The sequence below is a fragment of the Parasteatoda tepidariorum genome, chromosome X1 (assembly GCF_043381705.1).
Source record: "Parasteatoda tepidariorum isolate YZ-2023 chromosome X1, CAS_Ptep_4.0, whole genome shotgun sequence".
Lineage (NCBI taxonomy): Eukaryota > Metazoa > Arthropoda > Arachnida > Araneae > Theridiidae > Parasteatoda > Parasteatoda tepidariorum.
In genome coordinates, this window is record NC_092214.1 from 69973560 (window position 1) to 69987284 (window position 13725).

The 13725-nt window shown below is 30.0% G+C and overlaps 1 protein-coding gene across 6 annotated transcripts in view; it reads right to left on the reverse strand.

Moving 5' to 3' along the window:
• The window catches only part of LOC107451034 (uncharacterized), a 19957-nt gene continuing 6232 nt past the window's right edge, over positions 1 to 13725 (reverse strand). For 2 of the 6 annotated variants that reach the window (XM_043041102.2, XM_071187243.1), the window contains exons 2-5: positions 12877 to 12935; positions 11366 to 11524; positions 10484 to 10786; positions 1 to 1429 (exon numbers count right to left, since the gene is read on the reverse strand). In XM_043041102.2, coding sequence (XP_042897036.1) covers positions 1238 to 1429; positions 10484 to 10765 — 474 coding nt within the window. In that variant the 5' untranslated portion in view covers positions 10766 to 10786; positions 11366 to 11524; positions 12877 to 12935 and the 3' untranslated portion in view covers positions 1 to 1237. The remainder of the gene's footprint in view (positions 1430 to 10483; positions 10787 to 11365; positions 11525 to 12876; positions 12936 to 13725) is intronic. The other 4 variants (XM_016067000.3, XM_071187242.1, XM_016067002.3 and 1 more) reach the window with 3 other exon arrangements.

Genomic DNA, 13725 nt, shown 5'->3' on the forward strand with positions numbered 1-13725 from the left:
TTTGAAATTTTTTATTAGATTTTATTTCATTAACATACACATAATATTATGGAAGACAAAGTACTTGCATGTAAGGCAATGAAATTCAAAAAGTTTATCTGATCAATCATACACTGCTTACAATAAATTAGAAGAAATCAACATTCAAAAATATTTAGTAATAACTATAAAACCAAAATATTTTAAATTTATATTGAGTTTATTGCCTAAATGGTGTTAAATATAATCTACCAGATCTAATCCAGATAATTTATCCAGATATTTAAAAAACCAATCATTCTGAAAAATTTTGAGAAAAGCTTTAAGTATAAAACACTAGCTTAATTTTTTTTTATTGCCTTTCTATTCAATATAACCTTGAAAATTTTTTATCAGTTTATAATTAAATTTTTATCAGTTTCACAGACCTCTCATATATTTACAGACAATGGTAAGAGTAAACCATTCTTTCTATTCTAACAGCAAAAACCATAACTTTTTTACAATTTTTTTCGCCAAACATAAATCAATAAAAAAAATTTTACATTAAATTACTCTTGGGAGAGATCTAGTTTCAAGAAACTAAACTAAATAAAGTAATTATGCTAATGACAGTAGTACTAATAATTTCGAAAAATAACTCTTAAGAATAATGCTTACTGGAACAACTAGTTTTAATGTCTGTAACAATTTATAATAACTAATAATAAAATATTTCTATTTTTTACAATATTAAGCTATCACATTCTTGATGATTATCAAAATATTTTATAAGAAACTCTTTCCATTAAAAAAATGTACACACAGAATATAAAGAACCATCATTAGAACATCACAAAAATAACTAGCAGTAAAATGAAAATAAATATTTGATATGTTAATAATGCAAAATAATTAAATCAATCATTACACAACCTCACTAGTTTTAACTCCTTACAATAAAGAAAACAATTGTGCGATAATAATGTATATTAAAAAAGTAATAAAGATTTACAGTAGCACAAAATGAAATGAACAGTCATAAACATTTACAAAAAGAGAAAAGGCAAAGCAAACAATTTATAAAATATTTCCATTTTAAACAAAATAAAGCAATTCTTCCTCATACTATCACTTTATTGGTGATTAAGTGAAAAAGAATTTCCAGAATGCACATTTTTCATAAGAAAAAGTGCTGACAGAATGTAAAGAAAATAAGTACTACAGAAAAAAAAGACTAGTGACCAAATAAACAAAAATTAATGATTGATAATGAAAACTAATCTGCAAGAGAAAATGTTGGATGATCAGGATCATATTTTACAATTGCAGGATCGATTCGCAAATTATTCATAAGGCATAGAAGATCATTGGGTTTAGGTTCAGGTAACTCTTCATACAATTTCACAAGTGCAGACTGTGCAGTAGTTAACCATTTTTCAGTCAACGAAATCAAATTTTCAGGCACAATCTAAAATAAAATAAAAAGCATTACATTTGAATTATTTTATAACCTAATTAATCATCAGCACTAATGTATTTATAATGCATGAGATGTGCCCTTCAAACCATTGAAATAGCATCTCATTCTGTGAAAATTGATAATTAGGTATAGTTTTTAAAAATTATTATATATATATATCAGGGTTCCCACTCTATAATGAGATTGAAATTCAAGGACTTTCCAGGACTTTTCAAGGACCTCAACAAAATTTTCAAGGACCTTAATCTAAGACCAATTTTAAAAATTATTCTCTTCTATTTTACTAGAAGCAACAATGCTTGTTGTGGCAATAATTAATTTCAAATATAATACCTAAATGCTTTGCCTATATAGAGAGAAGAGAGTATATGTATTATGGACTAAAATTTATATTTTTTTAAAAACAACCCTACTGGTTTTACATATTAATTCACAAAATCATTTTCAGCACAATCTATAACTAATGGTAATGAGGTGTTAATGGTGAAATCCTTTAATCCTGTGTATTTCCATGTGAAGGCTGCATGAAAGACAGAGCTAAATCTTAGGTATTCCATATTCCATGACTATTCCATAACCCCCTCCTCTCCTCTATTAAACATCGTTTCTGAAATTATTCATCCATAATTTACACAACCTTCTCTAAATGTTATGCAGCAACAATTCTTTCTGAAAATAAAAATTAGAAGGAACATATCCCATTTTCACCATGTTTAAAAGCATTATTCGTTATGTGTAATCCACAACTGCCAATGAATATGACCTGGTGGGAATATTTCTCTTTTAATTCACACTGAAGCTTCTAATAGAATTTCCAATTGACATAGGGTCCATCCATGGATAATTGAAGTATTTTAGAGAGCTTTTAACCATCATCCATGCATTTGTAAAAAGAGGACAAAATATTTTCTGCAGTTCCATGACCCATAAATTGGGAGGTAAGATACTTAGTGCAAACTTTATTATCAATTCCTTACCATAATGTCCATCTGCTTAGATTGTAGAGACTGATTTAACGTCTCATCAAAGAGTACAGTGTAGCAATCAACATTCTTCAGCTCATTTATAAGAATCCCTTTGAAGTATAGTGCCAATCCAAAGGAGCCCAAATAGGCTCACTTTGTGGCACTACAAAAAAATTGTCTCGCTATACAGCTATCAGCAAACATTTTGGAGAACAATTTACTAATCCCTTCACAGGAGTTACATGAATAATTACTAGTGATGCACTTCAGACTCCAGAGAATTTCAGCATCAAGCACATTCCTTTTGACCAGATAAGAAGACAATGTTACCTCGGCCACTAAAGTTTCTGTTTCACATGGGGCACACGATGTTGAAGGAGTATTTACACCAGATGAATTAGATGTTGATGTCTTTGGAAAAAGAGAACTCAGGGCATGAGACTGCTTTTTTGTTTTACCTTTCTTTCATGTGTGATTTCAGAGCAGATTCTTCCATTTTCGCGATATCGATCTCCTTCATGCATAATCGGCACTTGGCTCTGAACTTCTTTTCGGGCATCGATAAAATCCATTCTTTATAAGCTTGATTATCCATCCATTGGGGATTAAAATAGCACTTCCCAGGCATAACTAGTCTAAACTACATAACACAAATACGAAGCCGTGCCTTTGCGAATACGCTTTACAATAAAGTTTTGAAATGACGCAAACGTAAGGACAAGTGCGGATGGTAAAACGGCAAATTTATTGAAAACTACAAGGTACATATTGTTACGAAATTCGAGAGTATTCCAGTTTCGATAAGAAAAAAGAAGATCTAAGCATATGCGACAGAAGATGAAGTGGAGTCTCGCCCCGAACGCATTGATTGTCTGCTGTGCTCCGCGCGCTTGGCAGACACCAAGACGCTAGGCCCGGTTAGAAACGGTGGCGTTAAAAACCACGTGAGAGAGCTCGGGAACAAAACAGAAAGAACGAGAAAGATCCGCGGGTGTTTTATAAAAAGGGCCGCCGGCAGTATTGGACAAATTCAAGGACCTATCAAGTTTTTCAAGGACCTAAGACGTTTTTCAAGCACTTTCAAGGACCTAAATTTAGCACCAAAAAAATTCAAGGACTTTCAAGGACTCTCAAGGACCGTGGGAACCCTGTATATACACACACACACTGTCAACCCCGCTTAAAGGAATATCATCGGTTCCAGTCAAATCTATGCAACTAAGCGGGTTATTCAATTAAATGGGGAGTGCAATATTCCATCTTAAATTCTAAATTTTTGCGAAATTTTAATTTTTAATGGTATTTAATGCATAATACAGCGTTTTGATTAAATAAACTCAGTTTTATGATCAATAAATAATTATAATTAAACCTTTCTGCCTTAGAATCATAAAAAAATGTCATTTAAAGTTGCATAAAAATAAATCAACGTTAGTGAAAAGTATCATGTAGGAACTAAAATATTATTTGATCCCATCCGAAAAATTCTATAACAGAAGACGTTTTGTTTTGAATTGTTTTTTTTTTCCGCCCATTTAATTCGTCAATTTATCAAAATGAGATATTCCCTTTAAGTTTCTACTAAAATTTTCATGACTTGTGCGTATTCCTTTCAAACGCATTCAATATTTTTTTTTAAAACCTTCTAATCTTGTGAAATTCCTAATTAATGCTCTATTTTAGTTGGGGATTTTTAATAAAATTTATTGTTTAAAAGAGTCATTGTTTTTTTTTTCCGATTAATTTAAATCATTCTTTTTCGCACTCAACTTGCAACCAACTCAAAATTATTCACTGGATTAAGCAATTATTCTACTTAAGAGAAAGACACTCTTTTCACTACTATATTAGGTTTTTAAAACTTTTTCTTATCAAAGCTAATAGTACATCAAGAGGGGACCACAAGTCTTGACCTAAAAACAAATAACTCTATCCCTTTTTTACATACTAAATGATGTGTGAGTGAAGTAAGTCAAAGAGCGGTAAAACCCCCTTCGTTTACTTCAATGTATAACTGGCAGCGAGATTTGATTAATTTTTCAACCTCATCTCAAACACCTACTAATGAATATGAAATCCCTATTGAAATGACCACCTTGTATCATTATCTTAACTGAAAAAAGTAAATTCCATTTTAGCAGGTGAAACATTTCTCAAAAATAAACAATTTTTTTTCATTTCAGTACCACTTCTTTATGCAATTAAGAGGGGGCAAAAAACAACAAATAACCATTTAAACGGGAAAGTTTAACATTAGTTTAATATAAAATGATTTGGTTCCATTAAATTTTATTCGTATAAGCGGGTATTCAAATATCCAAGGGGCGATTAAGTGGGGACGACTGTATATACAGTGAAACCTCTGTTAAGCGGACACTCTCGGGACCAAAAAAATTGTCCGTTTAGGCGAAGGATATACATTAATAAAGAATACTCAAGCCATAAATTGTTTTTAGAATAATTGCTATGATTTAGAAATAATTAAATAATATATAAGAACTATTCACATTGACATTTATTTAAACATAACAAAATTATAATACTTATGATACAAAAAGAGAAGATTAAGAAATCTAATGCATGCCTTTGTTATACTATTATCCAGTTGAAAAGAAAGATGTGATAGAAGTTTGTTTTAAGTGACTGCGACTCACCATATCTTCATGGTACATTTTTAAATTATTTAGCATCGTTACACCAATTTCATCATTTTTCAATAAATAAAACTGTCTCAGTTCCTCAATACAAGTTTGAGCATCACTTAAAGTTTTCACTTTTGGTTCGTATTCTGAAAGCAGTTGAGTATCAGTGTCTTCATTTTCACTCTCGGCATCAATATTTGTTAATATTTCAACAATTTCGACCATATTTAAATCATTCTTTTGACATTCAATATTTTCATCATGTTTACAAAATCATTACCGTTGACAACACTTTCTCCAGTCATGCGAATCAAATTTGTTAATTCAGAAAAGGAATCATCAGAATTTGTGTCATCCACGACATCTGTAAGGATATTGCATTCTGATGTATCTTTTTTGAAGCCTGCCTTAGTGAAACAGTTTAAACTGGTTGAGCTTTTTACTTTATTCCAGGCTGCTATTATCCACAAAGATAGTAAAACATAAATTTTTATGTTTTCTTTATTTGGCCCATCTAAGCTCGTAATCAAGTGATTTAAAATTAGTTGCCTATAAAATACTTTGAAGTTTTTAATAACACCTTGATCAAGTGGCTGGCAAACAGATGTTACATTTGGAGGAAAGAATGCATTTTTTACATTCTTTAGATTAATGTTGGGAAGAGACGCTGCATTATCAAGAAAAAGAATAACTTTCCTGTCTTTGCGGCCCATTTTTCTATCAAGTTCAAGCAACCACTCAGTCATTAAATCCTGGGTCATCCATGCTCGTTGATTTGCTTTCCATTGTATTCCAAGCCTAAATAAATCCATTCCTTTAAAACACCTGGGCTTATTTGATTTCCCTATAATCAACAGGCTCTTGTTCTCCGGTCATACTTGTGAAAAGTAAAATTGTCAATCTTTCTTTTGACATTTTACCTCCTTCACACTTTTCACCTTTTAAACACAAAGTTTTTTCCGGTAATGCCCAAAAAAAAAGACCAGTTTCATCAGCATTTAATACGTCATCGGGTGCATAGTCCCTCAATAAGGAAGGCAGCTTCTCCAACCATTCTTTAACCATGTCAGCATCCACAGAAGAGTCTCCACTTATTGATTTAAAAGAAATCATATGCCTCTTTCTGAACTTTTCTTACTATCCATTAGAGGCTTTAAAATCCTTTATTCCCAATTTCTCAGCTGTCTCTCTAGCCTTTTCCTGTAACATTGGTCCAAATACTGGATATTTCTTGCTTCTAACTTGAGAAAACCGTTTGAAAACGCATCTATCAATTTTAAATCCAGGTCCGTTTTCCAAAGATATTCTAATTTGGTTCTTATTTCCATTTTCGCACCAAAGTTTCATAAGTTTTTCTCTATTTTTAATGATGTCTGCTGCCTGAGTCTTTCCAATTTTAAAGTGTTTGGCCAATTTTCAGACATTGCTTTTTTGATACTCTAAAAGTTCAATTCTTTCCTTCAAAGTTAAAATTTTGGGAGGCATAGTTGAACAAGAAGACTTTCTCAAGAATGAAGATCTTTCAAAAGTTTTATCTCAAATACACTTTCAACAGATGTAGTTACAAAGAAATGAAAATGTTTTTCATAATTACACAGATATTCAAATCAGTCATATGATACGGAATGGACACTTATATTTCTACGTCACGACCACACTCGGTTTCAATCAATATGATTATTCCCCCATCACTTGATAAGAAACGTAATACCTCCCTGAATGTAAACCTCCAGTAATGCATAGAAAAAGGAACAAGACAATGCTTACCTGTAAGAAACCAGGTTTACGGATTTGTATTCACAATCAATCATTTGTCAAGAGTTTGAATAAGTGTTTGATTTATATGAATACCTCCATGACTAAGATTTCTATTCTATTCTTTTAACCCAGATGGGATGAGTGCAGGGTACAAACTGATTAGAAGTAGAAAGGAAATTTCAGTGGGGAAGAGGAATTGATGTGGGGTCACAACTGTGTAGTCCAGATAAAAAGATCAAAAGATGCCGACGTTCGAAATATTTTACATGAGCTGAATCATTCTCCTTTCTTTCTAGCCAAAGATGAAATCAAAAAGATAAAGAAAGGTGACAGGAGAATGATAGTCTTTAGAACTGAAATAGCTTAATGTTCTTAGTTATATATAAGGCAAAAAATTTACATGTTTCAAAAAATGGTGGAGAGTGGCATTTTTTTCTTGTAAAATTTATTTTTTTAAAATTTAGAAAAAGTAGTGTCCGGTTTGAAGAGGTAGAAAATAACGTTTCAGAGCAAAAATGACTGTCCACGTCCTGTTAAGGGAGTGTCCGCATTGCGGAGACCATACATAAGGGCTTATTCATGGAAGGAGGTTTCACTGTGTATATATATAANATACATATATATATATTTAAATTTTTTTTCTTTTTTATTTTTTTTTTCTTTCTCGATTGTGCATGCTAAAACTAGTAAAATAAATATAAAATGAAAGTCACTGTATATTCTTTGCACGTGTGACAAAAAGCAAGACTCAAGTTCCTAATAAAATAAGAATTTGCAATCACAAAATATTTCTGTTTAAATAATTTTTGAATTAGAATTTATTTCCTCAAGTTGAATTAAATCCTGGATCAATTTATTACTGGCACTGAGCTATTGCGTTCTTTGCCACAGAAGGAGGATCCTCCGATCGGAGGTATTCATTCACAAACTGAGCCCTGTATGGATGGTTATTATCATCATAAAAGTGAAATTTAGTCCATATGCTCTGCGGAAAAGTGTCACATAGGATCAAGAATCTCGTGTCCCGGTACCACGCACCTGTCAAAGTACCTCGATCGAACACATGATGGTCAATATGACCACATGTCATGATGCTTACCTAGACCACCAGACCATAGTGATCTTTGAAGCCTCTAATCAGTCTTGAGCCAGCGTTGTTGCTCTTTTGCGGCCTTGACCAGGTCTAGCAGACTACTGTTCCTGTCTTTATTAACTATTTCCAAGTGGACACCACATTTCTCTAAATCCTGAGGTGTCTACAACAGGTAACCTATGATTGGTCTGTCTCGAGTATTCCAACTATTCGTCATCTTGTGGCGTTGTCAAGATGATGAAGACTGGCCATAGTAACGATTGGTTAACAAAGAAATTAAGAAAACAAGGATTGGACTAAGTTACAATGTTTCAAAACGTCCTTATGCTACAAGCTTCTGCGAGCAAATAAAGTACCTCTACACAGATGTGATAATGATACCACTGCCTCATGATATTTCAAATTGACTGTATGTATGTATTGAACCTACTAAAAAGAACATGGAAAAAAGCTTAAAAAGTAATTTTTATAAAATAATAAGATAAAGACCAAAATGTCCCTTCCATAACATCTTACTTACTGTGGAATTGCCCAAGTAGAAATTAGGGTGTACTTAAATTATTAGGAATACCTTTCTTCATGTATTTTTGATGAAATATATTTCAATTTTTTATTCATCAATTTTCAATTCAATTTTTTATTCATCAATTAATTTCAAGGATTACCAAAATTACCTTAATCATTATTTTTTTTCTTTTGTTAATACATTTTGTGAGGTAGTTTTACGGTAAACTTTTACAGTTATTGAAATAAAATATTACAAATTATTTTAAACTTAATTGTCTTGTGTTTTGTAAAAATTCTTTTGAAATAATAATTGTAGTTATTTAACTGTTTGAATTCAGTTAAATTTACCTTTTTCAATAACAATAATAAAAATAAACAAAATGAGGTAACACAGAAATTTTCCGCATGAAAATATTTTCTATGCTATTCTTCTTAATTATATGAACATAATACATTACAAACTATTAATTTTTGTAGATTATTATAAAACTGGTGAGAGAAACATTTTGTCAATCTTTTAGATTATTTATGTTGGTACTTTCATACTTTTCAGGCATATTATAGAATTTTAATAATATTTTTTAATAATTTAGTTTAGGAGTGCACAACATGTAGTTTACTAACACATGAATATGATGAAAATAATTTGAATTTTTTTTTTCTTTCTCGAAAAGAAAAAAATAATAAGTTGGAAATTTTAAATCATGCATTCAAGTCATTACTTTCAAACATGCTCAAATTGCACATATTCCACAGTAAATTTATGTAGCTTTAAAGAGCTTTTTTGGTGGTTATTGATATCTGATTTCCACATACTATAAAAATCTTAATAGTTTTAATGTGATATTATTCTGATATGACAGTGACTTTCCAACTATGTTTTCAGCAGTTATTGTCGGATTTCCTGATAACACCAAGTTTCCCATTTTGGGAACTTCCTAAATAAACTACTTTAAAATTATTTTCTTGACCTTGATAACAGCAAGCTAAAAAGTATAATTTGCTCTGCTTAATTGTAAAAAAAAGCAAATGTTAAGCGAAAGAATAATAAAATATACGATTTTTAATTTCAGAATTACTTTGTTTAGAACAGAAAGTTGTAACAGTTACTAGTATAATTTTATCAATACTAAATAACTTATAATAGTTTAAAATAAATACATGCAAAAATTTTATATAATTTTGCATTGAAAAAAAATATTAAATATTCCATTTTACCTATATATATTTTAAAATCCATGAAAGAGAAATAAATCTATAACACAATTGACAAGATTTTTTACTGTCTCTGCTGAAAACAATAAATAACGCATACGACTCCTGAATTCATCATCATTAAAATTTGATAATGTAAAATTGTTAATAGAGTTTCCTTTTCATAAAATGACAGAATTTCCAAAAAGGTAAAAGCTATGAATTCAGCTGGTAAGGCTATATGTCTGAACCATGTATTTAATTAGTATATCCATAGAAAATGAGGTGTTCTGAACACACACAAGAACTAGGAATAAAAGATAAAAAGCTAAAAACCAGGACAAATAAGGATAAAATATTTTTTTATCAGGAAGATGAAGACAACTACCAAATCTATAAATTCCCTAGCATGTATAAATAGTTTTCTCTGTTCCTTCATTTGACATTTCTTCATAGTGAATTTTAACCGTTTAATAAATAAGAATTACAGTACAAACTAAGTAAAAATTTTAACTATGCATAGTATTTAAAATATTTGCTAAGAAAAATCAAAATGCAAAAGATATTCATAGAAATAACATATAACATACAAAGAAAAAAGCAATCTTAATCAGAGGTTCCAAAAATGGGAGACAATTATAGCTTAAAAATGAACTGAACCAAAAATATTTTATAACTCTCACTTAGTCCTTTCATCCTGAGCAAAGTAAATTATCAAGACTGAGCAAAATAAATTATAATGCTGTACTGTTAGATAATAATATTAAAACAAGAATTTCTCTACATAAATCTAAATTTTTTTCAAAAATGTTGCTTAGAACCTTCTTCCACAAAGTACTTCAATATTAATAATGTGTAAAAATATAAAGCATAGATAACTTACTTTAGAATGATGCTTTTTGACTAGTTGCAATTTCTGCAGCTTTTTCTCTAGCTCCAGGTTGTTTCTCTTTAAATTTCCATACATTTTCAGCAGTTCTTCTTTATTATCACATTTTTCAATCATTTCTTTTGTATAGATGGTGTCTTTTTCCAATGAATCAGAGCAACTAGGTGTTTTAAGTTTAGAAACCCTGAAATTATCATCACAAATGGGTCTTTTTTTACCAGATGTGGGTGTGGATTGAGAAATGCTACTCGTAGGTGAGAAAGAAGTAAACATCATTCTTGTATCACTAGACCTTCTCTAAAATAAAAACAAACAGACTTAAGAACCATGATAGTATTGAAATTGGAAGCTGGTCACAAATTTTATTTAGGTTCAAATAAATAATAATTAAATGACAGAATTATGAAATGTGCATTTGAGTGTATTTGAATTTTGTAAGCTTAAAAATGACCTATTCTTAAATCTGGCGGTAGGACAAATGTTTGATGTACAAACATAGATTATTTTTTTTAAAAGTTAGCAAATGTTAGTTAAGTTAGGAGGTTTTAGTTTAAGTTGAACAGTATTTATTTATGATCATGAAAATCACATACTTTAGTGGCCAGAGAAAAACAATACTTAGTTGCAATATTTTTAATTTTAAAAATCTATTTTTATAATTACTTTTGTGAACTTTATCAGAAATGTGAGTTAATGAAACTTTATCAAAAATGCATAGCAATGCAAAAAAAATTTCAACAAAATTCCGACAGACAAGTAACAAATCAATTCCTTAAAAATTTTCTTTACTTCACTGAAACTAGTTGTATAGATACATCTTGATAGATCTATCAAGAATTTATTTAAATTTTCAATAACCATTATGGGTAGTTATACCTTGCTTTTTTATTATACCCATCTGAGTACAATGCATTCTTGACAAGTTCAGCTTTTCAAATGAGAGGATTAGGTTAGAGCAGATTGCAAATTTATGCATAGTGGAATACCAGTAGTCCAAGCTAGTCGGAACAGTCAATCCAGATTGGGCAAATGTTCCTACCATAAAAAAGAATACAGTCAAGTTAAAGTGCCTCTTGTCATATTGTGTCGGTCAGAAAACAGTAAAAAAATGTGATAACAACCACAATATAATATAAGAATTAAAAAGGAGAAATGACAATTTTCTTGATTATTTAATGAGAAGGTGCTATTCCACTTATCTCATAAATGTTTTTTTTTAAATAAATATCACAGGTTAAATGTTAAAACTAGGAGAAAACGCTATTTGTTTTCAGTTTTTATTATTATTTAGGAGGTATTGAGAATTTCAGAAATTAAATTCTTGTTGCAGACTCTAAAATTTTTTGTATTTCACAAATTATTATTTATTAAAAAGTTTCTATTTGAAAAGGAAATAACATATATAATTTTTTTCTGAAGTTAAATCATGTATTCAAGTCTTTAAATTAATAATAAAAAAAGGTGTTTTCAAACCTAAATGGTTCAATATCATAAGTAGAGAATTTTAAAATTTGACTATAGATACAGGATCCTTCTCTCTTAAATTGTAAGTACTTTCACTTGAAAAATAAATTTTTTCTTATTTATGATGTTTAAAAAACATAACATTTAAATGTTTGGAATAAATAGTTCAAAAAGCATCAAGCTCAATTTTGTTGAATTTATTAAGTGCATTTTAAGAATAAAGGTTGGCATTTGTTTTGCTTAGACCAAAATGGACATAAAGAAATTATATCCATTTTTAGACCCATCACAGAAATTTAAATTCTAGAGTAATTTTTCTTCACAAATGCATATTTCATATTTAGACAAGAAATAAAGTTTTTGTCCATGTGGCATAAATGGGGGTTATTCCAGACTTTTTGTAAAGGGTCCTGTTTTCTTGAAATTGAAAAAAAAATCCATTTATAATTAATTTTATTTTTAAAAATAAGACTTATTTTTATACAAATAATATGATGATTCCTTATCTATAGTCAAATGTTGCAAGCTTTAGGCTCTACATATTTGACCATTTAGGCTCAAACCTCACTTCTTTTTAAAAAGGAAATAATTTTTTCACGATTTCATAGAAAAATACAAAAATCAGAGTTCGGGCAGATTTTTTTGGGAATGGTCCTTATCTTGTGAAAAATTTATTCATAATGTTTTTAATAGGATTAATTCTGCCTAGGTCTTGTTCTTGTAAATATATAAGTGATAATAAATTTATGTGTATGTAGGCTATGTATTATAGTGTGAACAGATAAAAATTCTTGAAGGACAGAAAAGTTCAAGAAAAGACTTACTGACTACAAAAAATAGAGAAGCTATTAGGTGTAGCCATGACATTTTCCCAGCGTTTACGATGATTATTATCAAATAAAAATAAATATGTTCAAAATTACCTTCACCATTTCTTGAAAAACTTTAGGAGGAATTTCCTTTTTTTCACTCATTGTGATTACTGTGGGAGGAAAAAATATATAAAGTTTAGGAAACCAATCATACTTTATTTCTTAAAATCATCGTTAAACATCCGACACAATTTGAGTTTTTTGACAATCAATGTCAACTCTTTAGCCTTGTAATTTAGAACCCAATCCAAAAGACAACAGAATTTCTGGATCAAGTATTGAGAGAAATTTGCCTTTGTGAAGGACTTTTTAATGGAACTAACCCGCATTTGCATTACTTGGAGGCAAACACGAAAACCTCTTACAGTTAGTCTGTTGGCAAGGGCACTCTAACCCACGATTCCATCTACAACTGAGGATATTTTACGCCAGCACTTTGGTCATAGTGTGACAAGTGCCAAATTCGTATCGACCAGCCATTTTTTGGATTTGAACCCGGGTCACCTTATTGGGAAATGAGTGAATTATCCCCAGCGCCATCACGGCTTAAATCAATCATATTAACTAAACGAGTACTTTTCAAGTGTAGCCAAGAACTAGGCCAGTGACAACGAAATTGTTTCAAATTATGAGTCAAAATTTTCAAGGCATTTCATATAGCTTATTACAAAGATTTAAAGTTGCAGGTAACAATTTCAAGAATTAAAATAAAAAGCTTATAAGTTACTATGAATAAACTTTTTATGCCATTTTATGCAGAGTATGTTGACATAAATCAGCTTGATTAAAAAAAAGTAATATTGATTTAAAATTTTACTGAGTATTTATAAAGAGATTGTTTACACTATGTATTTGTGGTAACTTTTAATCCTTCATTTCTATTTTTAAAAAATATTTCTT